Below are 24819 nucleotides of genomic sequence, written 5' to 3' on the forward strand. Positions count from 1 at the left end.
TTCAAGGGGTGGCCTGCGTTCTGCATGCCATAGATTTAGGGACTGAATCTTCTAAGATATCTGTCTGTGATGCCAAGGACCACAGGAAGTTAGGTGAGTGTAACCGCAGCAGGGACTGAATGGGGAGTCTCAGGAAGCAACAGCACCAAAGAACAGTAGCTGTTGGCTGTTAGACATGAGCTCTGCCTGGACAAAGACTGAAGGTTAATTGAGAATGAAGGAGAAAAATGTAAGCCATCTGCTGTGGAATAATTATTACATGCACTGTGTAAATTATGTTGTGATTGGTTCAATATAGAAGCTGACTGGTCAATAGCTGGACAGGATAAGGTTAGATGGGAAAATCAGACTAAAAACACTGGGGAGAAGAAGGGCAGAGTCAGGAGAGTTGCCAGGAGATTGAGAGGGAGCAAGGCATGCTGGAGGACAGGTAAAGCCATAAGCCATGTGATAACACATAGATTAATAGAAATGGGTTAATTTAAGTTTTAAGAACTAGTTAGTAATAAGGCTGAGCTAGCAGCCAAGCATTTACAATTAATATTAAGTATCCATGTTGATTATTTGAGAACTGGCAGGCAAGAAAGAGAAGCTTGCCTACAGCTAGCTTCTAAAAATCCTGATGTTTCATGGGAGGAGACAGGGACTGGCTGTGGACAGCAGGAAGATTGGAGGAGTATCCTAGTACCACTTGGAACTTCATGGAAGAATCTTTCAGGAGAATGGTAGAATCATGTTTGGGACCCATGACAAGAGAAGTAGGCCAACATTGTGCCTAATCTCAGGCCACTCAATATTTCTTTAGGTTTGTACCAATAAATTTCCATCCATGAAGAAATCTCTAGGGCAGACCAACTTGGGGAGAAATCTAGGCTTTCTTTGTTTCACTTTATTTCATTTAAAGCAAAATATAGAATGTTCCAGGAAGAAAGCAAAAATATACAAGAGATTGATCCAAAACTTGTAATGGAAAGGGAGGTTCAAATTCGGGGGAGCAAGAATAGGAGCCAGAAAGTATCTGGGCACAAACTGTCTCATCCCAGACTTACTGTCGCTTTTCCAGTAAGTCAGATAAAATGGAAAATGATAAATAAATAAATAAATAAATAAAAAGATTCATACATACCATAAACACTTTCTATAACTGAAAACATAAATCTACACACATGTGCCAATCTTTTGATGTCAGGCCAGGGCCTGCTCTCTGCATATGGATCCACTGATTAGAGTTATGCCTCTTCTGTCTTACATAAACCACATCCTTCATCTACGATTTCCAGTTTTGCTTTCTTTAAAGGGAGGGAGAATGTGAACACACTTGTTAAATACTCTGAATGCAGAAACTCTACATTTTTATAAGCACTTGGCCAACTGCATGCACTGTTTTACTGTTATCCTGCCCATACCTTACCAGTAGCACAGTATTCACAGATAACAATTTAGCAAGGCTTTGCAAAGCCTTCAACTCAATTTTCAGAGAAACCAAACCATTTTTTTTCCTTTTGCATTTGATCAGTTTATACTCTGTGAAATCTAGTTGGGTGAATAGGTTTAAGGATCAGTGCAATTCCATTGCTCTTTGTTCATAGATGCAGGAGGACACAGTGCACCTAAAGGAAAGCCTTTGCACAGACCACATCTGTATGCTGACGCTGGCAATCTGGGTGGCTAACACAGGGTGCAATACTAGTTAATCCTACGGGTCGGTTAAAGAGCCAATCACGAGTTCTTTAGATGCACAGGCAACAAGACAGGGAGCCCAGAGTGTGGCGTATTAACCGGCTTCCAAGCCGTGGAATGCTGGTGTTCAAAAGATGGTTTTCTTCTCCATCACTTCTGCCCCCACCATCCTTGGCTCCTTATCCCTTGGGGCCCTTGCTGTTTGCGTGGAAAGAGAGACTTGGATGGCAAGGCTCACAGAAGCACTGTAGCAATTCCACAGGGGGGTTCTCGGCTTCTAGTTGCTTCTAGATACCGTGTGACTTCCCTTGCCTCCTATTGTTCAGAGTTTAGAGCCAGAAGTCTCACTCGCTTGCCTTGTTCACTATTCACAGTTCTTCTTCATCTGAGCTTCTCTTCCAGGAGACTGGGACCAACACCCATGCCCTGCCTACCAGTTGCTGCCAGTAACCACACATAAAGCAAAGAGCAACAAAAACAAAAAAACATGTTTTCCAGAAATGCTCATGTTCCCAGAATCAACTGTCATGGATTAGGCCTGCTTTCCCCTAAATTCTACCACAACTCTCCTTTCTAATACAAAAGACGTCTTTAAATGTTTTGTGGTAGGGCACACCTTTAATTCAGGTACATATAAGGCAAAGGTAGGAGGATCCCTGCAAGTTCGAGGCCAGCTTGGTCTACATAGTGAGTTCTAGGCTAGCCAGGGCTACACAGAGAGACCCTGTGTAAAAAATAATAATAATTAATTAAAAATAAAATTTTAAAAAGGAAAACAAACAATATACAAATACAAATACATTTAACTCTTTAAATTTATAAATGTGTGTGCACACACATGCATGTATATGGATACCTATAGAAGCCAGAAGAAGACTTTAGATCCCCAGAGCCAGAATTACAGGCAGTCATGAGCTATCACATGTGGGTAGTAGGAACTGAACTCCAGTCCTCTGCCAGCGCAATGAGTGCTCTTAACTGCTAAGCCATCTTTCCAGCTTCCCCCAAAAGTCTTTTAATGGTCTTAGCAATTTAGCATATTTTCTTCATATTCTTCAGTGAGATGTCACTCAAGCTGGGAAGTCTCTCCCCAAGGACTCTCCTCTATAGATTTAATATATATTCAAAGCACAGAATATAGGTTGCTGTGGAAATGGCCACTTACTGTGATTCATCAATGTGTTAGGTGTCGATAGGTCTTCAGGCATCACTCTGTTTAGTTCTCACTCTGTGATCTCAGGCATCATACTTATTCCCTCCAACTTATTAATTTATGTGTGACATGAAAAGGTGGCTACGTTCACCAGTACACTACCAGGCCACTCTAATGTGTGACATAGACTTATGCCAATGATAATGCCACCACAGTGAGGACTAAACAAAATGATGCCTGAAGTATCTGGACGCCGAACACCATGCTGCTGTAAATACACAAAACAAGTACAAAAACACAAACACACAGGGGCATGGCACATTTGAAACATCTTTGCATTTGGATTGGAAGGTGCTTACAGAGAGAAGCCAGAAATAATGTTTGAATCTGGGTTACTGGGCCTCAGAGGCCTCTTAACCAATACATAACACTGTTTATTTTCAGAAGGCCAGGCTAAAGTGGAATTATTAATCATTTAAAAGATTCTTTTACTGATACACACAGTGTCAATGATGCCCTTATCTAGCAATTATCTTCAACCACAGACCATAGGGATTTGTTTATAGCATTCATCTAATTATCCTAAAGTGATGTTTATCTGTTGCAGACAACAAGGATGGCTAAAATGTACTCGTTCGGAACTAAGCAAAGGTATTTCAGGCATGATGGAAGGCAATGCTCTGCCCACTGCAAAAGCAGCTTCCATCATAATCTGTCAGTCTTTCCCCTTGCACAGACACAGAATGGCTTCAGTGAGGGAGTTAGGGGGAGCCATACAGAGGGATAAGAAAGGTGAATGAAGCAAGGAGACACTCGCTGGCAAGTTTAATAATCTGAACTTACTTTCTTGGTACACTTCTTCACAGTGTTGATCAATTCCTGCATTACCAGGTCCACGCTCTTCAAGGAAGGTCCTTTCAGCTTTACTATCTGCTTTTTGACTATTGCCTCAAATGCCATGTCTGGAGTAAACAGCCCTGTCCTGAATGTGAGAAAGAGAGCAGCAAATTAGATTCAGCAGCTGAGTAGTAGCCAGTAGCCCTAAAATACGTTTCAATTGACTTCGACTTAAATGAAGCATGCAACAGACCAGCTGTAAAAGGTATATAGGTGGCTGAGGAGACAGATGGGTCATTAAAATGCTGGCCTTGCGAGCATGAGGACCTGAGTTTGATTCCCAACACCCACACACAAAAAGACAGGACTGTGGTACAAGCCTGTGATCCCAGAGGAGGAAAGATAAATAAGAAATGATCTCTGGGCTCACTGTGCATCTTCCATAGCCTGCTTGGAAAGCTTAAGGCTGATAAGAGATACTGTTTCAAAAATGAGGTGGGTGGCTCCTGAAGAAGGACAACTGAAGCCTCCATGTACAAGTGTACACACTTACATGTGCAACTGTACACCTGACACATACATGCATACACACATATGCACACACACCACACGAGCACAATAGAGAGAGAGAAACATGCATATATCCATAACACAAAATATATATAGTATCTAGTTCTATATATGGCACCTTTATATATAGTTTATATGTGGTTTTTGAGACAGAGTTTCTCTGTGTAGCCCTGGCTGGCCTGGAATTTACTCTGTAGACCAGGCTGGCTTCAAACTCAGAGATCTTCCTGCTGCTGCCTCCCAAGTTCTGGGATTAAAGGCAAGTGCCAACACTGCCCAGCTTGAAAGAAGAACAGTCCCCAGGTGGGCGCTATACTATTATCTTTAATAATCCTAAAACACAAGTTCCCACCTAAGAGCAATGTCCAAGGACTGAGAAGAGCAGGACTTCTCAGTATGTGCCAAGTACTGGGCTCAATGCCCTGCACCGCACACAGGACAGCCAAGCATGTTTTCATAACTTACAAAGTAATGGTAACTGTCATTTGTCTCAATTCATTATTTCAAAATAACAAAAAGGAACGTAACTAGGCAGGCCTCTATAACAGCATGTTCCCTGTCTGAATTTTTCAAAAAAATAATAATATGTGTCTGTACAGAAAACTACAGACATTATTCTTGATAATACTTACCTAAAAATGCCATGTAACAATTATTTTCATATATCATTAAGTTATTATGAGTAATCTAGAGATGACTTGGTGCACAGGGAGGCTGCTGTGGGTATGTTATATTCAAGTAGTGTGTTATTTTATAAGAGAATATGCATCTGTAGATTGGGCTATCTGGGGAGAGGGTGTCTAAAACCAACACTTAGTAGATTACAAGGGTGATGTACTAAGTTTCCATTACCATCCCGAAAGGATTTCAAAAGTAGCTCTCTCCTAGCATGTGAGCTGCCCATGTATATAGTGAAGCAGTGGGGCCCCCAGAGTCAACTCATCATCAGGCTATGTTATCATTCAGGCCTGTCCCTGGCACACCCAGTGCCCTGACAATGTCATCCTATATAAAGTCCCCTTTAAGAAAAAAACCCTCTCCCTCTCTCTCTCTCTCTCTCTCTCTCTCTCTATATATATATATATATATATATATATATATATATATATATGGCTCCTGAAGAAGGACAACTGAAGCCTCCATGTACAAGGGTACACTGGGATTAAATATATATAAATTTAATCCCAGTACCTTAGAAGCTAGGTATGGTGATGTGTGCCTTTAATCCCAGTATGGTAAACATGTAGAGACAGGAGGGTCCCTCTTAGAATCTGTTCCCAATATAATTCCATCCTGGCCCTGTGACAGAAGATGAGCCACAACTGGCCACCAACAGAAGGACCCCTTCCTTCACTTAAGGTAATCCATGAACCATGAACCAACAGCTTAAAGGGGCCTGGCTTACACTCAGGACATTTCTATTCAACACATACTTGTCAAATCATGTTTAGTTTACTATACATGAGGTCAAGAAATTTTTTAAATAAATTATATCATAGTTCTAGACTACATTTCTATGGACTGAATGCATGTTTCCCCTAAGAGACATATGTTGAAGCCCTGAATACTTGATATCACCACATTAGGATTTAGGGCCTTTGGGAAGAAACCAGCTCATAAGGGTGGGGCTCTCATGAGTGAGATTAGTGTCTAATAGGAAGAGAGTAGAGAGCTTGATTGTTCTATTCAACCACATAAGAGCATGTGAGATCTGAGTAGTATATGAATTGGAATAAGGCCCTCACCAGACCACGCCATGCTGGGGAACATCTTGTGCTGTCAGCCTCCAGAACTGAGAGACAAATTTTGTTGTTGATAAGCTACCCAGTCTGTGATGATTTGTTATATAAGCCTAAAAATAGTGAACTATAAAAATAACAGAATAATCGTACTCTGAATAAGGCAGAATTCAGCTTCTAGCTCACTCCAGCCCACAGTCTGTGCTCATGTCGCTCCACTCTCCTAACCACACTACCCACAACAGCCCAAACGCAAAAGGCCCAGCTCCATTAAGACTGGCTGCACTTTGTCATCTCTATGGCTTGACCCACACTCCTCCATCCCGAACAACCTGCATTCTAACCTCCCACCCTCTCAGGTCCACTGGATAAGCTCTTCATATGCATGTATGCACACATCTGCATTTGTGTACACACACACACACACACACACACACACACACACATACACACACATACACACAAACACACACATCTACTCAGAAATCAGTAGAAGACTCAGTTCATATCATGAGGAGTACAGGCCATAGATATAGAAAGGTTTATTATTATTATTATTATAAAAAACTTTCTCTAGCAATAGAATATTATCACTGAGTTAAAACCAAGATTTCCTCTTCTGATTTCTGCTTCTCTACTTTCCTCCATTCTGATGATGAAAAACTGCTAGCCATTTGGAAATGCTCATTTTCCTTGGTAGATTGAAGACAGGGAAAACATGAATCACTTGCCTGATACCATGTATGTTTTTGATTGCATAGCTTATTTCTCTTCTCAATTCTTTCTCATTGAACTCCATCTGCAGATGCAAAATGAACCACAGTTATGATACTTAATTCCTTCGGATAATATTATTGAATAGTATAGAATGAGAATAACTTGACTTCGTTATTAATAAATGGATGCTCATGTCTTTTGTAAGCTATATCCAGATGGTTAAAACATCTGTTTATATGGAGTTCAAGGCCACATGGAACACTGGGGATTTCCGAGTTTCAGTGGAGCAGAGATTTTAACTCTATTATATATGAGGGGTGCTGTGCATAAAGAATACCTCCTGGACATAAACCCAGCCACTCATTTGAAACACAGAATTCCTTTTTGCTGAATGTAGTAAAGTAGAGGCCACAGGAGAACGCAAATATGAGAGTATCTCTTGATGGGTGGCAACAGCACAGCTGTCTTTTCTCCCTGGCCATTTTAACCACCTGACTGTAAGACCTCTTTATAAAAGGAAATTAATAATACCTCATCAAGCCAAAACAGGATGCTCTGCAGTATAAATATTTCCCAGAAGTCTTAGGCACAACAAATCTACTTGGAAGTAGGATCAAAGTGTCAGGGAGCTTAGCCCCAAAAGGCACATCCAGAGAGCAGCAGGTTCAGCTCTGACAGGGATGTAGCCCTTCCAGCCTCACTCTCTGTCCATTTCCTCCCTCACACTCTTCATCTCAGAACAATGGCTTGCCTTAAGTCTCCATCGTATGCTGTGGCTTCACAGCTCAGAGCCTTTATCATTCCTCCTTTAATATCATTAACATGTCCACCCCGCCCCCTCCTCTTACTGCTTATCTAGCTCCTCATCCTTCCAAACTCAGCTCAGAAGTCTGGCTCCTTCGCATGCTTGGGCTGGGATTCATGTCTGTGGGTGGTGTTTCCATAGCACTCTGTGCTGAAGTTTGTCACTTTACTTAGCACATTTTAATAGAACTATCTATTTACCCACCTACTTCCCACACCAATACACAAACATCCACCTCCTCACATGTGAGACAAGTGGCACAGTCCCTAGGCTACCGAGCTGCATTATTGAGCAATCAAGCCGAGCAAACCCAAACAACTCTTGTTTCATACCCACACACTGACGCTTTTTCTTAGTTCCCTGGTCTGATGGGCACCATCACGCAGTCAATGGCAAAAAGCCAAAACTTGGGGTTTCTGTCTCTTGAATCGATCCATGCCTATCAACCTTACCTCTAAAATCAGTCATCCATTTCTCTCCATTCTCTCTTGTTACATCATTTTTACTGAGAAACTACACACACACACACACACACACACACACACACACACACACACACACACACACACATTCCAGACCTCCCTTGCACAAGATCCCTTCCAAGATCATATGCCTAATTATATATTTGTAATTTTGCTTTCTTCTTTTTTAAGGGACTCCTGAGATTATAGGAGTTTCAGGCATAAAAAAAAAATGGTTCATCACCTGTAGCTAGGCCCTCTTCCTAACCATATCTAATGCTTGTCCATTGGTGACCCAGCAGGCATAGTGTTTTTTGGGGATCATCAACCCAATCAAGTCACACACCCCTGTGTAAAATCCTCCTGTGGCTTTTCATTGTTAAATGTGAACCCTTTACTGAAACCAGGAAAGCCCTGAATGAACTGGGCACTTCCTTCCTCTCTAAATTTTCATCTTCCTCTCACCTAGCTCTCTACCTGCCGAGTCTGCTCTTTGCTATCATACTTATTCCTGTTCAGTGGCTTCAAAGGAGGACACAGCATCTTCCCTGAGTCAGTCTCTCCCCAGAGATCTTCATAGCACTGACCTTCTAATGCTGTGCTGGTCATAGCTAACATGTCCTTTGCTCAGAGAGAATCCATCTAAACAGCCCATGAAAAGGCACTTTCACATCATGCTACCATAATAACACTTGAAATTTTCTTAATTTGTCTATTTTTTCATTTTCTGTGTTTCCACAATAGACAAATTAGACCCTTCTCTATCTTGATCCCTAGAATTTGGGCCCACAGGAGAGTTTCAAAAATAGTTTAAATTAGAAAACTGATAAATGTTGTGGAAAAAACTTAAGCATTATTTCTTGAAGTAATCTATATGAGCTCACTAAAATCAGAAAAGAATATTTTGAGTACAAAGGATTTTATTCCAAGAACATTATTGGTCCCAACACATCATATTACATCAAAGGGGCTGCAAAAGAGAATTTGGAAATGATGTAGGGCAAAGGGAGAAAAGAACATTGCTTACAAACCTTCACTATCTCAAAGGGAAAGCGCTCGTGGAAAATGCGATTGATTTTAGCACCGCCAGAGAGCTCTAGTGTATCGACTTGGTCCCCCGACCCTTCGATTCTCTTCTCAAAGTCCACAGCGAACTGCTGGACCATCCTGGAGTTGAGAAAGAGAAATAAGCCTGAGTTAAAGTTGGTTAAAGCTCCCTCGCTCTCCGGTTGTTCTTGCCCCGTTCTACGGAGGGGATCGCTTAGACTCCTTTCCTGGTGTTCTTAGTGGCACCTACTGGTCAAGTCGAGAAGGCCATTACAAGACCACAAGTTGCTGAGATTTATTTTAGACATTTTCACTAGAGTAAATATTTTAAATATCTTTCTCTTTAAGTGTGTTCTGTTCATTGTGGTTATAACATGAAATGGTATTTAAGGAACGCTTGAATTAAAAATTAAAGTAATGTAATAAATCTTAAATAGAATAGCCAAGTGAGCATCTACTCCTGTGATATCACGCTTGCCCCCTCACAGCTCCTGCCACTCAAACCCCTCACAGGGCATTGGCTCCTTTTCTCCTTCAAAGTATGGAAACCTCAGTCTTTCTCCCTCATCCTCTAAATTTGTACTGGGTTGTCTAAGGGTGGCCAGAGCATCAAAAGTTATCATATACAATTTTTCTGCACCTTCAGATGCCATGATTCATAAAAGTACCTTGCCCACACATGAAACTGTGTGCTGGGCATGTATTTTTTTTTTCTTAGCTGTCTTGGATCAACACATCTAAAACGTGAACCACTTAACTTCTCTTAGTCCTGAACCTGCTGATTCTCCTGCCTTGGCTCTAACCTCAGCAACTTCTTTTTGGATACTAGAGCACCTCTAGATTTCCATTCTGATTCTAGGATTCTATTCAGGTCAGACCTTACACTGCCATAGTTATGCAAACCTGTCATCACAGACTCCTCTACAACTAGCTCTGGCTTGCTTTTCTGTAGATTCCCACAGTTGGGTTTAACCTGTTATCTAGGATTCTTCGTGCTATGGCCCTGGCTGTTCTCGAGGCCTGTCTCTTGCCCATCCACATATACCTTCCAATTCAAACACAAAGAATATACTGGCCAGTTCCCAAATGTACCGTGCCCCTGTGTTTTTGGTCTTGTTTGGGAGCATTTACAGCACTATTGACTCCATTCCCTACCTGGTTAATTCCTTCTGTTCTAAAGACTCAGCTCAAGCAGTATTTCTTTCAAGAAACCCCTCATGATCAGTGATCCTCAACTACCACCATCACCTACCACTGCCCAGATGAAGGGGTCTTCTGCTTCAGCCTACTTCTAGAAAATACTTTAACAGATCACATCACCACTATTTGTTTTCCTGTCAGTCACTCCCCTGAGGACAAGGGTTCATACTCAGTTTATCTCTACATGAGCAACATATAAGAGATGCTTAATAACTATTTGTGCTATGAAGTAATTAATTATCTTAGACTAACTGGTTAAAATAAAAGAGAAAGAAGAAAAGTATTCCATTTGTGATAACTTAGGTTTAGACATTCTACTTCTGGCATACTAGAGCTACTACTTTCAAATTCAAAATCTAATAGAAAAATATTTTCTAATCTTCTGAAACTTGTATATTTTTATTGTAACTTGTATCTTTTTATTGTCAATAAATTTATTGGCTATAATGAGTTAAAGTAATTACAAATGACTTAGCCATGTTCCGGTGTCAGCTAATGTTTTTAGTGGTTTTTGTTGAACATCTGTAAAGTTGTGGCATATGCCGTAAAACACTAGAAATTTTTACAAACTTCCATCTCCGTCACTTCTTCCCATGCCCTCCACTTGGTGGCATTGAAATAAGCTTCACTCTATTCTCTTACTCTACCCCTTAAACCTAACACACTCTCCTCATACTTCAGGGTATTGAGCATTCACTTCCCCTAAGAAGTAATACTTCTCCTAGCATATACCTGACTCCTCTTCTGGGCGCCAACATTCTCCTTATGATAAATAGGATTAGAAGAGTCTAACACAATTCATCATTTACATATGTATCTTCATGGCCCTCTCCTCAAGTACAAAGGTTCCCATTCACTGCTGATGCCATGGTAGGTAATGCAGAGCTAGAGTCTGATTAGAGTGCATGGAAGGATGGCAGGAGGAAGGAATGAAGGGGCATGTCAGGAAAGGCAGGAGCACAAGAAGAAGATGAACCAACAGTCTAGTCAACAATCTAATGGTGAGATAGTCTGTAGTCAAGACCCATGAAGTCACAGAGGCAAGGACCAGTCTTTATATCCTAGCTTCAGATGGATGTTGAGATAATAATGTATAACCTCAATATAAATGTATTTCTTTTCTATGTAACTTGAAGAATTTTATGAGTTTAACCAAAGTCAAGAAGACACAGACGAAGGAAGAATTCTACTCTTAAATTTTTCTCTTCTTTGGTATGGTATTATTTTTAAGTGAAATATAATATGATTCAATTAAGATGCCACTGAAACATTTTAAATATTTAGAAATATCTTCACTTAAAAAACAGAATTAAATCTCCTTTTGTGGCCATCACTGGAACAAAAAACACCAAAATGGGTTCAATACCTTTGTGATATCTTGATTAATATCACAAACAATATCTTAATTCTGACCAAAGCAAAAACCACAGAATGCATTTCAAAGCATCCCCTCATATTTGAAGAAAGATGATGTCTCCCCCTCTTTCCAAAGATTTGAGACAGTAGTATAGTGCCAGATCTATGCCCATCTGAATGGATGATAAAGTTCAAATTGTAGGAGGACACCACAGAAGTCATCAGATTAGCAAAGCAGCCCAGGTTTACAGGAAGAAATATGTCACTTACACTGGATGAGTACAGCAGGAAAGTTCTAATAGCATCACTGTCCATGTGGGCACTCACCCCAGAAGGTGGTTATTGCCATGCTAAAGCTGGACAACCATGGCAAAAAAGAATTGCTAGAACAGAAAGTCAAATCTCACCCACCACATAGGGAAGAAATCAGACAAATATAAGGATGAAACTATTGTGCAGTATAGAGGGTAAGAGGTCCTTGTGTACACAGATAAGCACTGGAGAAGCCAGGAAAGTTAAACACTCAGGCTTGTCTCTTCAAAGGAAGGAGATGTTTGAATGCTGGGAAAGAATGTAGTTTATGACTGGTGATCTTTTGCTATCTGTAGGGCCAGGCTTTACTGGAATCCCCCAGAATATTATGTTTGTTTATCCCTGGCATTTCTCCTCTAAATCTTGAGCATTGCTTCTCGGTCAATAAAACCCATCCTTATGAGAGATATCACTTGTACTTTACAACAGCCTAAGTATTTCTATGTTATCTTAGGTCCAGGCCAGTCCTGACTCCCACAGCATTATGTTGACCTCAGTCATTCTCCCTGGACCCTTATCTTGAGCATTGCTCCTGACTCATCAGAACCGATCTTTATGGAAGATGCCATATGTACTTTGTAAAGAGTTTCAATGTAAACATGTCTTAAGCTTTGTTGTACACTTGGGACTGAGCTAATTGTCATCAGGAAACTTTTCCCCAAAATTGTTCTGTGCTTAAATATGGCTAAAGTAAACCACCTGGAGTCAGACTCCAGAATTTTGGCCCAGCACCAACTCACTAAGTAGTGTTGAATCAAGTTTCATCCTTGTCTCTCCTCACTGCTGACTGTGAAGCATATTGGGACCACCCCACACACAGTGAAGATGCAGGAAGAAATGAGGCTTACATACTAAAGATTGGTTACATGAAAAATAAGGGAATTAATTTTGCTTTGAGGTGCAAGGAATAAAGGTGCCACAAAATGGGCCAGGGAAGTGATTTAGTTGGTAAAATGTTTGCTATACAAGTAAGAGGATCTAAGTTCAGACCCATAGCACCCACGTAAAAGCCAGGAATAGTAACGTGCACTTGCAATCTGCCACTGGGGGTGGGAGAGATAGGAGGGTCTCTTTGGCTTGCTGGACAACTAGTCTAGCTAAATTGATGAGCTCTGGGTTCTGTGAGAGATCCTGTCTCAAAAAATAAGGTGGGCAGCAATCAAAGAAGACATCCAATGTTGACCTCTGATCTACACTAACACACCCTCATGCATATTCATGCCCCCCACATACATATACAATACAAACAAATATAAGTAAGTAGATAGATAGATAGATAGATAGATAGATAGATAGATAGATAGATAGATAGATAGATAGTACTATAAGAGGCATCAACTATCATCATTGACAGGCAATGTAGGTGTATAGGAATACTGGGTAGCAGTCTTCCAATTGAGACAGACCTAGTGTAACTTGAAGCACAAGAAAAAGGGACAATTGAGGTCAAGAGGGGTCAACAGAGAGATGAAAGGAGAGAGTGTTCTCTAGCAACTCTGCTTTCCTACTATCCTACCCTACCAACCCAGGAAGAAAACAGGAAGGTCATGAAGGAGTAAAAGTCCTACAGGAGTTTTTAATGCTTGAAGTTTAAATAGCCATATTAAAATCATTACCAGAAAGAAAAATAAGCAATTGATGCCTTTTTTTTTTTTTTTTTTGGAGCTGAGGATCGAACCCAAGGCCTTGTGCTTGCTAGGCAAGCGCTCTACCACTGAGCTAAATCCCCAACCCAAAATGGCTCAGCCGTTAAAGGCTAGGCTCACAACCAAAAATATAAAATGTGGCCTTTTTCTCTATAGTTTTTAATTAATATTTCATTCTCATTCTACTGAAATATACACACAGGCATCTACAGATTCAGTTCTAAAATATAAATGATATGCTCATCTCTACCTACTTCTGAGGCAACGGGAGAAAAACTCTCCTGAGGTATCACTGCTAGCTTTACCCCCTGACTGAATCCATGGAGATGGACAACTGGTTAAACTTATAATAACAGTAAAATCAACAAGTGTTCCTTGAGAAAACGTAACGATTCAAGGGGCACTGTATAGCACACAGAACCTCATGTGTGCTGCTCGCTGCTTCTAGAAATCAGCACAACCAACAGATGGAGGCAAAGCAAACAGTTTCAAATGAACAGAGAGAGAGAGAGAGAGAGAGGTGACCCACTGCAGCAGAGCTTTTGTCTTCCTCGTGGGGTCTTCCGGTTTGAAGTTTTTGAAGGCTTCGACTTCATGTTCGATGGAGAGCAACTGTCCCTGGAGTTTGTTCCTGAAGTTGGGTAGGGTATCTCGAATGTGGTTGGTAAGTTGCTAAATAAAACACAGCAAGCACAGACATGTGTGTTAAGAGTGCAGATCAGCTCATGACAAACTTCAGCCTCTGCTGTGGCCCTTGTCATCGCCCCTCAGAACTCACATGCACGTTTCCAATGGACTGTGTAAGTGGAGATGAAAAAAGCAGTGTCCTCTCTTCCCCACTGCCTTTTGGAGATGCTTGAGAGTCCTTCAATTAGTTACACACTTGGGTTATCTTTTTTTTTTTTTTTTTTTTTTTTTGTCCTCCCACACCCTGCTAAAATGTACCTGAAATTAGTAGTGGGACTGTACTATACCATGTTAGCATGGGGGTAATTTAGATTGCTGTTCACAGAAAGGAACATTTAACACCTTTAATCCCAGCACTCAGGAGGCAGAGGCAGGCAGATCTCTGAGTTGGAGGCCAGCCTGGTCTATAGAGCGAGTTCCAGGACAGCCAGGGCTACACAGAGAAACCCTGTATATTAAAGACGTTGGAATCTGAACATCTCAGGCACTACCTGATGTTTTCCTTACCAACTGGGTGAGCATCCTGATGGTGCACAGGGGGTCAAAGGTGCTACAGGAAGCTGCCAGCTGCTAGCTTTCTCTGCACTCTGGGTCTCAGGAAGGGCCCTTCCATTTCCTCCATCTCCCGGGGCCATCTAGCTCTGACTGATCACGGTTATGCCTTCAAGGAGGTGGCTTTAAAAGGTCCATGACTAAGCAAGGGATATCTCCCTGCCATGGACATCCCTACCCAGTCATTTGATCGGCAATGCCTCCGCCATCAGTTTGCACCTCAAATTCAGTAGGACAAATGCTTCCAGAAGAATCTATCCAACGGTATGTGTTTAATTAAAGGCAAACTTGAGCAAGGAACACAAGTGCCAGTTTTCTGTCTGTCACGTGTTCTTTCTACAGCGAGGCTTTAAAAATCTGAATTAAAGAAACCAAGATAATTGACCCACTGAAGTAACATACTGGTAATAAAAACAAAGAGTCTGAAAACACAGGAAAAAATGAAAAACAATTGAAAGCAAGGAAAAAAGAAAAACAAATGAGTACTAATAAGAATAAATATATCGCTGGGTGGCAGTGGCACATGCCTTTAATCCCAGCACTCAGGAGGTAGAGCCAGGCAGATCTCTGTGAGTTTGAGGCCAGCCTTGTCTACAGAGTGAGTTCCAGGACAGGCACTAAAATTACACAGAGAAATCCTATCTCAAAAAAACATAAATAAATAAATAAATAAATAAATAAATAAATAAATAAATAAATAAAGACTAAATGGATTATTTTAACTTGTCTTTTTGTTTATCTCAGGCTATTTGAATGAAGTATTCAATTAACCCATGGCCACCTAATTGTCAGTGGTTGGTGGCTCCATCACTCACTACTAGCAAATATGAATGGTCTTGGTTTCTGGACTGGTACTGCTGTCGTGGCCATGAAGCAGCAAACAATAGAATGAAGAAAAGTGCATTCCCAGTACTAATGTCACAAAAGACAAGGACCTAAGCCTAATAACAGCAACAGTGAACAACAGCAGTCACCTGATGCCATGTGGGCTGTCAGAAAATAGGAACACTTGCCTCTGTTTGTGCTCGGCGAACATCTCAATAGTAGAGTGACATTGGATCCCCTCTTGGCTTTCTAAAACAGGTTTCTCCTTGACTTCCATAACCCCAGCTCCTCTAATTTTTCCGAATCATTTTCCAGGTGCCTCCCGCAACTCCTGTAACAATCCTTCTCACCAGACAGATAACACTGAAATTTTCAACAATGGATCCTATACCTCTTCTCAGCTAAATAAATGTTCTATCTTAAGATATCTCATTCTGTCTGTGGATTTGGTAAATATTCAAACAACTGTTCCTGCTAACAGGTTATCTCCAAACAGGACTCCCTATCCATTCTGTGGGCAGATGCATTCAGCCATCTCCTAGATCTATAAATGACACCCAGCTTCAACACAGCCAAATGAACTACCTAACAGCTACAGTTTGGACCTGTGGTCTTCTCAAATGCCCACATGTTAAAAGCTTGGTCACCAACCCGTGCAACTGTCAGAAGGTTGTTAGGACAGTGAGGACATATGGCTAGTGGGAAGAAATCAGATTGCTGGAAGCATGCCCTTGAAGGACATTGAAAAGTTGGTCCCTTCTTTCCTTCCTAGACACCAGGAAGTGAGCAGCCTTTTCTTCCATGAGCTTCCAGCATGATGTAGTGTGTTGCCATGGGTCCAACACAATAGAATAAAGTGACCGTGGACTGAAATCTCTGAACCCATGAGCCAAAATAAATCTCTTTTCCTTGTAAGTTGTTATTTTATCATATCAATGAAAGCCGACTAACACACTCATCTTCTCCTACAGGTCTCCAACATCTTAACAGGCTGGGAACGTAGGAGTTAACCTAGTTGCTCATTAAAGAGTTCTCCATCACCCATCACAAGCTCATCTTGAGTTCTCAGTTCTCCTCAACATTTCTCAAATTACTAGCCCTAACAAAGACCAAACTACCCTATTTGTTTAACTTTAGTATTAACTGATCTCCCCAATTTTAATCCTAACTGGTCTATAATTAATCTTCCTGACTGTGATTTACATATGCTTTTCAACTCACCAATCTGACCCTTTTATTACCTTTATCAAGGGTCTTTTGAAGAAATCTCTCTCTTCAGGATAATAGCAAAAATCCTTTATTTCTGCTTGTGAACATTAGTGGCCTTAGCTTTGGTCTGCCTTTCCAACTTTATCTCTCACTACCCACACACCCTTTTCCACATCTTCTAGACACAGTAGCATTCCTCTCAGCCCCTCAAAAAAGCCAGACCATTTTCCATTCTGCAATACCAGCTATCTCTCAGAGCCACAGGTATACCTCGCACCAATGATGAAGTTATCCCGATTTCTAACACAGAGTGACTATATGTGAAGCAACAGAGAGCGATTACATAGGAAAGGAAAGATCTTCAGTATACAATCCAGTCAAATTCCATTCAACATGAATTCAGTGATGTCCTAACTTGGTGATCACTTGTAATCTAAATGACTAATCATGACCTTCTACTATTCAAAACCTACTTTATTTCTAACATATGTCCAATTATATTAGTGAATTTCCTCTAGGATATTTTCAATCTTTTTATCATTTTCTTAGGCTACGAAGACAGCAACCTAGAAGGTGTGACTAGCACTGGCTTCATTGGTAGAATATTGTGGTTCTTGCATGACTAACTTGCGTTGCTCTTTAAAATGAATTGGTGTCTTGTTGTTGTTGTTGTTGTTGTTGTTTTTGTTTTTTGAGACAGGGTTTCTCTGTGTAGTTTTGGTGCCTGTCCTGGATCTTGCTCTGTAGATCAGGCTGGTCTCGAACTCACAGAGATCTGCCTGGCTCTGCCTCCCAAGTGCTAGGATTAAAGGCGTGTGCCACAGCCACTCGGCTGAATTGGTGTCTTAAGTGATATAGTCATATGCTGCCTCGTGGCTTCTAAATACTCATTTGCCCTTAATTAAAAAGCATAAATTTATGGTAGTCTATTACATCACTTAAAAGTATATTACTGATCTTTATTTTCTACAACTTCCTCAGTTGTTTCACCCAAGTGCTTCAGATACAGTATCAGCTGCTGTTACCATGACAACCTTCACTGGTTCCTTCAATGGGCCAACATCAGGATATTTGTGACTACCTGACTCATTGGCAGATAATGGACATAGAAAACAGTCCATATAGAAATTATTAGGATATTTGTGACAGAAGCTACCCACAATATAAAGTCAATGCAATGGAAAGTCAAGAAGGAAGCCTGTATCCAATGACCACCCATGCTTGCCACAATGTTCAACTCCCACATGGAAAGAAGATATGTATGTAAGTCTACTAAGGACTTATGGAAAAGGTGTATGTGATTTATGGGAGATGGTAGGCTGAACACCAACTCCAATTCTATTTATTTTGAGTGAGTGTGTTATATGGAAAAGGTGTTTTGGATTAGTGGAAATCAATGATTACTTACTTCATCAAGATTTATTGTTTCAATATTTTAAATTAAGAAACCAATAAAGATTTAGCAAAACCATAAAAAAGTTAATGGAAAAATCTAACTTAACCAACACAGCTTGGCATTTGAAACAGATCTGAAGAGACTACCTTGTCAGAGCTACATAAGTCTAACTTGAGATACTATGTATTGTGAGTGAGTGCATGCTCACACATGTGTCTCCTGTTCTAAATCTCTTGATGGCTGTTCCTAAATCAGTAAGTGTTTTTGCTTTGAATACTGTCAGCAATATTGAGGTGAATTCAATTCAATGAAAAAGGTAATTGTGTGGGTCTAAATATCGACTTTTAAAATTATCAAAAGCAGAGTGTCTTATTTTAAAATAAGAAATGTTAATTCTAATAATCTACACATTTCATAATTGTACTTACTGCTTGAAAGAATAATTTTACCTGATTCAGGACCTTCTGGAGGTGGGGGGTCCCCATACGATCAGCAATATGTCTATAAGCCGGGTGAGAAAGGAAAAATTTCCTTTCTGCCAACATGGCCGCCTTAATGTCCTTCTTCCCATCTATGTCCTTCTGGCTTCTGTTGACCACCCCCACGTAGCCTGAAATGAAACACAAACCTATGGGATTTGTCACATTTCCTGTTATTTATTCTCGAGAAACTTCAAGGCTCTCTAACAGGCAAAATTAATTTTAAGGCCTAAAGACTGAGTCTCCTTACAACATTTAATTCAAGACCTCACTATCCAATAAATGCCACTGGTTTGGCTATTGATAAATTGTTGAAATCAACAGAATAATATCCCTCACTTTTTAAAGCTCTATATGCTTTAAGAAACTATATCTCAACAATAGTATCATACAGCAGGCAAGTAAATATCTGACTTAAAACAGGATGGTGTATATTTGTGTAGCCTATGATGAATATTTATAACCTTCCTTCAAGCTCCTTCCTTCCCCTGTTTTCCTGTTCCTGTTATTTTAAGAAATAGTTCTCCTTTTGAAATGTTCCTTAATACAACACTTGGGAACATTGTGCCATTCCCTATAAAGTATAGCTAATAATAAATCACCTCCTTATAACAGAGGAAGCAGTAAAGCCAAGCTTCCCTGTGGCTCGCCAGTCATTTCTCTGCCATATTATAAAAGGCAGGCCTGTAGAAACCACAGTACATTACCCCTTCGAAGAGGCAGCAGCTTGTTCTCCAGCACATCCCTGGCATCAGTTCCTTCATCCATGAGATCCAGCTTTGTGATAACGCCAATGGTCCTCAGACCTGTATCATAAACAAACACAATTGTCACCACACGGTTTGCAGGGGGAAAAAAAAAAACTAACCAATTCAAGAGACAAAGTATCTTAACACTAAAGGGAAGGCTCATATTCCAGGCCCCTTTCCTGTTTCCCTCTAGCTTCCTTTGCTTCTTGTTTACTATCACACCAGTCTGCTGATTACCTATATAATAAGTAAAAGGGTTATAAACCTACTTATTCATGAGATACTTTTCCATCCAAGAGAGAAAAGCAGTTATATCACAAAAATACTTCTAAACAGCCATGTTTCACTTAATCATGGGAACATAGTCTGAGAAATGTGTTATGTGTAGAATTCATCACTGTGCAATGTAATCATTACAGAGTATGTTTATATAAAGTAAGTGGCACAAGGCAGTGTCTCAATGGGGCCTCCTGATGTAAACAAGAGATGCAATCAATAGGAGATGTGTGAGATTGCAGCCAGTCTAAGACAGAATAAGGTTTTATGGTTGACATAAAACATGTGTTTAGAGGTGTTCATGTTCATGTATGTACATGCTTGTGGACATCCAAAACAACCTCAGGTGTTGCTCCTCAGGTGCCATTGACCCTCCCTTCTCTTCTTTATCAATAAGCTCTATTGTTAGCCTAGAACTATCTAAGTAGGCTAAGCTAGTCAGTCGGTCAGCAAGTCCCAGGGTCCATCTCTGATTTCTCAGCACTGAGACTGCAAGCATGCAACACCACATTCAACTTTTTGCCTGTGAGTTCTGGAGCTCAAACTCAGGGACGGTGAGGCAAGGCAAGCACTCTACCAACTGAATTGTAACCCAACCCCTTGACACTTTTTATGAATAGAAAAAGAAATAAAATAAGCTCTTAGTAAATAAATCAGTAACACAGTCATCTATTACCATTACAGAGTTTCTGGTACATACATAATTGAGTATGTGATACCCCCCTATCCCTGACAGAGGAGTGGGCAGTCTCACAACAGCATCACCACAAACATGAAGAAGGAGTTTCACCCTGGTGTTGTGAAGGCTATGACATCACTGGGCTCTAGGAATTTTTAAGTTCCATAATGATCTCAGGAGACCACTGTTGTATATGCAGCCCACCATTAATAGAAATGTTGTTATATAGCATTGTAACTCTATGAGTTACACACAGCAAACATACTGAAAGGCATAAAATTTCACTATATTTATTAATATCCTTCAAGAAAAAGAAGTCTTTGGACTCATGAAGAATCAAACACCACAGAAACACTCAGATGAAGTAGAGCAGAGATGAAAATGTAAGCAGAAAGGTCAAAGATGACGTTAATGAATCCTTCTGGAAAACAATAGAAAAATATCTTTAAAAACCAGATAAATGACCGTGAAGATACAAAGTCTGAAAAATTGGTGTCCTGGAGAGAAAAGCCCATGCAGAAACATTCAGGGGTTAAGCAGATCCTATTCAAGAAAATGTTTCCAAAGTGAAAGATATGAATTTATAAGTTGAATGAACTCAGCAAGTGCCAGCATGTAGTGAAAACATATGCAATTTGTCATGTCAGTGTAAGATTTCAAACCACTAGAAACAGAATGTTCCAAAAATTCTGCCAGATGAGTCTAAATAGGAAGCCACATGAAGATGGTTGGGAGGCGTGGCCATCTTGGCATTCCCAGAAGCAAATTGGAAACCCAAAAGCAACAGAGAAATTGTTTCAAAATTTTGAAGAAAAAAATATTTAACCCAGAATTCTAATTTATCAATAAGTGTGACAGTAGAAAAATCTGACTATTGAGTTGCTAAATCCCAGAATATTTAAACTCCTTTTGTCCTTTAGGTACCTAGTAAAGTATGTACCCTACAAAACGGGGGTGCAATTTAAAGAAAAAATGAAAACCAGGATCTGTGCAGGGTCTTCAGCAGTAAGGTTGCACCCCTTTTTCTGGAAGGCACCAAGGCCAATGGTGGTAGCCTATATTGGCTTTTTAGGGGGCCAGAGGGGTCTCTTGGACTCCCCCAAACAATAAGTCAAAGGTTTCCCATGCTTGTCTGAGGTTTTGTTGGGCAGTCTATAGTTTGGGGGAGGAGCATTGTCCCCCTTCAACTTTAGTTATATATATGTGTGTGTGCATTATATGTAATTTTAAATAAATATAAAATATTTCCCTATGACTTTTTCAAACATCCTTAGTGTAACTTATCCCTCCTCTTCCCCTCTCCAGCTATGTTTAGAATCAAATGTGTGTGTGTGTGTGTGTGTGTGTGTGTGTGTGTGTGTGTGTGTGCATATAGGTATGAGAGAGTGATGTGAGGACTTCTAAGTTTTCTTCCTCCACATTACAAAGTCAAATAAAAATTCAATAATTTTAAATGTCAAGAAGTAGCAGTATAACTATATTATAGAGAAACAGAGACACAAGTACCAAATGCAATAGCTCCAAGGGTTGAAAGTGGGTACCTCAGGAAACAGGGAATCAGGGACCAGGATGGATGGAATCAAAAGATTTATCAAAAGGTAAAATGTCTTTTGATAAGTGTCTTTTACCATTACCAAATGACTTATACATGCACACACATGTATATATACATATATATCTTAAAGTCAGTCTATACATGTATGTGTGTTTATATATACATATATACATACATATATATGGGGAGAGAGAGATCTTAAATGTGTATGTGTATATGACTTTAAGGAATGTATATACATATAGTTTTAGTTTTTAAAAGCTGGTTAAAAAGCATCTCTTTCCTACTCCTGTATCTCTGAAAAGGCAGCCATGTCCTCACTTAGTGAGGTAGAGTACCAGAAATGGAAAAGAGGCTATTTTCTTTCTCTTCACATGTGGTTCCACAAATAGGCGGCTTAAAATAATCAATGAATGAACTCCTGCTGGCAGACTCAAGACATGCATTGATGGATCTCAAAAAGCCATTGTCAGACAAGATTTCAAAGGCTTTCAAGGCACGCCCCTGGGAATTTAAAGAACTGCATAAAACAGAACACATTGTTGATCCCTGATCCTGTGCCAGTCTCATTAAGAACTCAAAACGAAAACCATATGAGATGGGTGCTATTATTTTCTCAATTATACAGGTTGAGGAAAAGTGAGAGGAAAAACACACTTGCCTAAGGGGTCACAGCCTGGACACATGGAGCTAGAGTTTGGTGGTGCTAAATCCAACAACCTCATTCCATTTTTAATCCCACTAATTTTCTGCATCCCAATTCTTAGATTCTCTAAGTAATTAGCTGTGTTATTTGACAGCTTAGTCATAACATCTAGTTCCACTTGTCTATAGAACTAGGGGTTGGCTACAAGTCAGAATTCTGGAGATGGGGGTGATTTCCAGATTTAGAAGAGGTATCTTTAGAGATGAAGGAAGAGCAGGTTGCAGGTTAAGACACTCCTGATCCTCTTGATAAAAGACTAAGTGCAGAGCTGATAACATTTTCACTTTTGTGTTTCTGTGGTGCTTTTCTCCAATAAAGAACAGGCATGGTGCTGAGAATCAATGAGTCCTGGGAATGACCTTAAGAAGACATAGATGCTTCCAAAATCTGATGCTTATGTAGACAGGAAGTTGAGTGCACTGACTAAGGAACAGACCTCTCATCCCTTCTCATCTCTGGGGTGTTCATTTCTTCATCAGTAGGAAACTGCATCTGCCAGTTGGGCAGCCACACACCACAGCGCCCTGCTGCCCAGGAGTAGTTATTAGCAACACTCGTCGCAACTCTCAAAAGATGGGCTTTCTGAAGAGGTTTTATAGGCACTCCGGCTCATCACAAAAAGGGAGACAATAGCGACTATGGAATCTAAATGAGAGTAGCGAGAGTCTAGTCTGGCAGGTAAACATCTCAATCCATCTCCACAACACATAAAAATATAAACAGGCAGAGCCAGAAAGAAACCCCTCACACATCTGTCAGATGGAAGATCACAGTGAAAGTTGCTGCCAAAAATTTCTGGCAAGACAAGTAAAAAAAAAAAATCTCATTTTACAAAAGTAGAAACTTAGAACCAGAAAACTCACTGGCAATCAGTCTCAGAGTAGGGAAACCTAGTTTGTGCTTCCGAAAGACAATCTTTGGGGCATTACAGGGAATGTTATAATTATCCAAGGACAATGAGGTGTAGCTTCCCAGATGATGGTGTTACAGATGAGTAAACTAATGCTCAGTGTCGAGGCAGGAAAAGCTAAATACTACTAGATGGACTTCAATGTGAAAACCATGAGAGTTAAGAGCAAGACACCACCACATTGTGTGCATTCACGTGTGCATGTGTGTGTGTGTGTGTGTGTGTGTGTGTGTGTGTGTGTGTGTGTGTGTGTGTTGCTTTGAGGAGCTCAAGGCAGTTCTTAGATAAAAATCACCTGTGGTGGTGAGAGGGGCAGGGCAACTAATTTGAAGTCTGCCAAACAGCCGTTCCTCTTAACATGGTATCATCTTTCTTCTCTGTTTGCTGTCATCAGCTACCCTGACAAAGGCAACTTAAGGAAGGATGGGTTTATCTAGAGGTACAGATTATCATGTGGGGAAGTCACGGCAGCAGGAGCTTGAGGCAACTGTCACGTGCACCTAACGGTCAGAAGCAACAAGTGTGCATGCAACCAACCAATGCTCAGCCTGATTCCACCATGTTATATGGACCAGAATCTCTAAGGAACAGCCCCACCCACAATCAAGACAGGTCTTCCCACATCAATTGACGTAACCAAAATAGTCCCTTATAGGCATGTCCAGAGGCCCATCTCCCAGATGACTCCAGATCCTGTCGACTTGATAGATTATAAACATCATTACAAACATCACACATAGTGTGCCCCCAGGAGAAGCTGTCAATAGGGATGCAATCCTCAGGTGACTTTTCAGGTCCAAACAAATCAATTGAAGGAAAATGTTCAATTCAAGGAAAATGTTTAATTCTAGCCTGTCCTAGACATCTCTGCTCACCTAAGAATGTGGGGGAAAAGGATATGAAACACTTACAAAATCTAGAGGCATGGGCTTACTAAAATAGTGACCTAACCACTGGCTATAATAGAATATTTTCTCTCACTCAATACTTTACCCAATGTGTTATGGAAGGCCCATTTGTCATTTCCTATACACAGCAGTATATCTTGTCTGGTTAATGAGGAAAAAAATTACAGGGCATACCAAGAGACAAGAAAAAAATACCACCGTTTCAAGAGGCACAACAAGCATCAGAACCAGAACTAGATATGGCAGAGATGCTCAACTTAACAGACTTGGAATTGTTTTTAAATGAGATTACAATCCCAAGGACTGCAATGAATGGTACACACCCTGTGAGAACAGATGGGCAGAAAAGGGCAAGTGCTGAAAAA

General features: G+C 40.4%; 1 protein-coding gene across 8 annotated transcripts in view; it reads right to left on the reverse strand.

Moving 5' to 3' along the window:
• The window catches only part of Dnm3 (dynamin 3), a 495138-nt gene that overhangs the window by 311402 nt on the left and 158917 nt on the right, over positions 1 to 24819 (reverse strand). For all 8 annotated transcript variants that reach the window (XM_076547837.1, XM_076547834.1, XM_076547833.1 and 5 more), the window contains exons 5-10: positions 19379 to 19477; positions 18642 to 18802; positions 14053 to 14195; positions 8994 to 9129; positions 6711 to 6778; positions 3677 to 3815 (exon numbers count right to left, since the gene is read on the reverse strand). In XM_076547837.1, coding sequence (XP_076403952.1) covers positions 3677 to 3815; positions 6711 to 6778; positions 8994 to 9129; positions 14053 to 14195; positions 18642 to 18802; positions 19379 to 19477 — 746 coding nt within the window. The remainder of the gene's footprint in view (positions 1 to 3676; positions 3816 to 6710; positions 6779 to 8993; positions 9130 to 14052; positions 14196 to 18641; positions 18803 to 19378; positions 19478 to 24819) is intronic.

Source organism: Peromyscus maniculatus, chromosome 11 (assembly GCF_049852395.1).
Source record: "Peromyscus maniculatus bairdii isolate BWxNUB_F1_BW_parent chromosome 11, HU_Pman_BW_mat_3.1, whole genome shotgun sequence".
Classification (NCBI taxonomy): domain Eukaryota; kingdom Metazoa; phylum Chordata; class Mammalia; order Rodentia; family Cricetidae; genus Peromyscus; species Peromyscus maniculatus.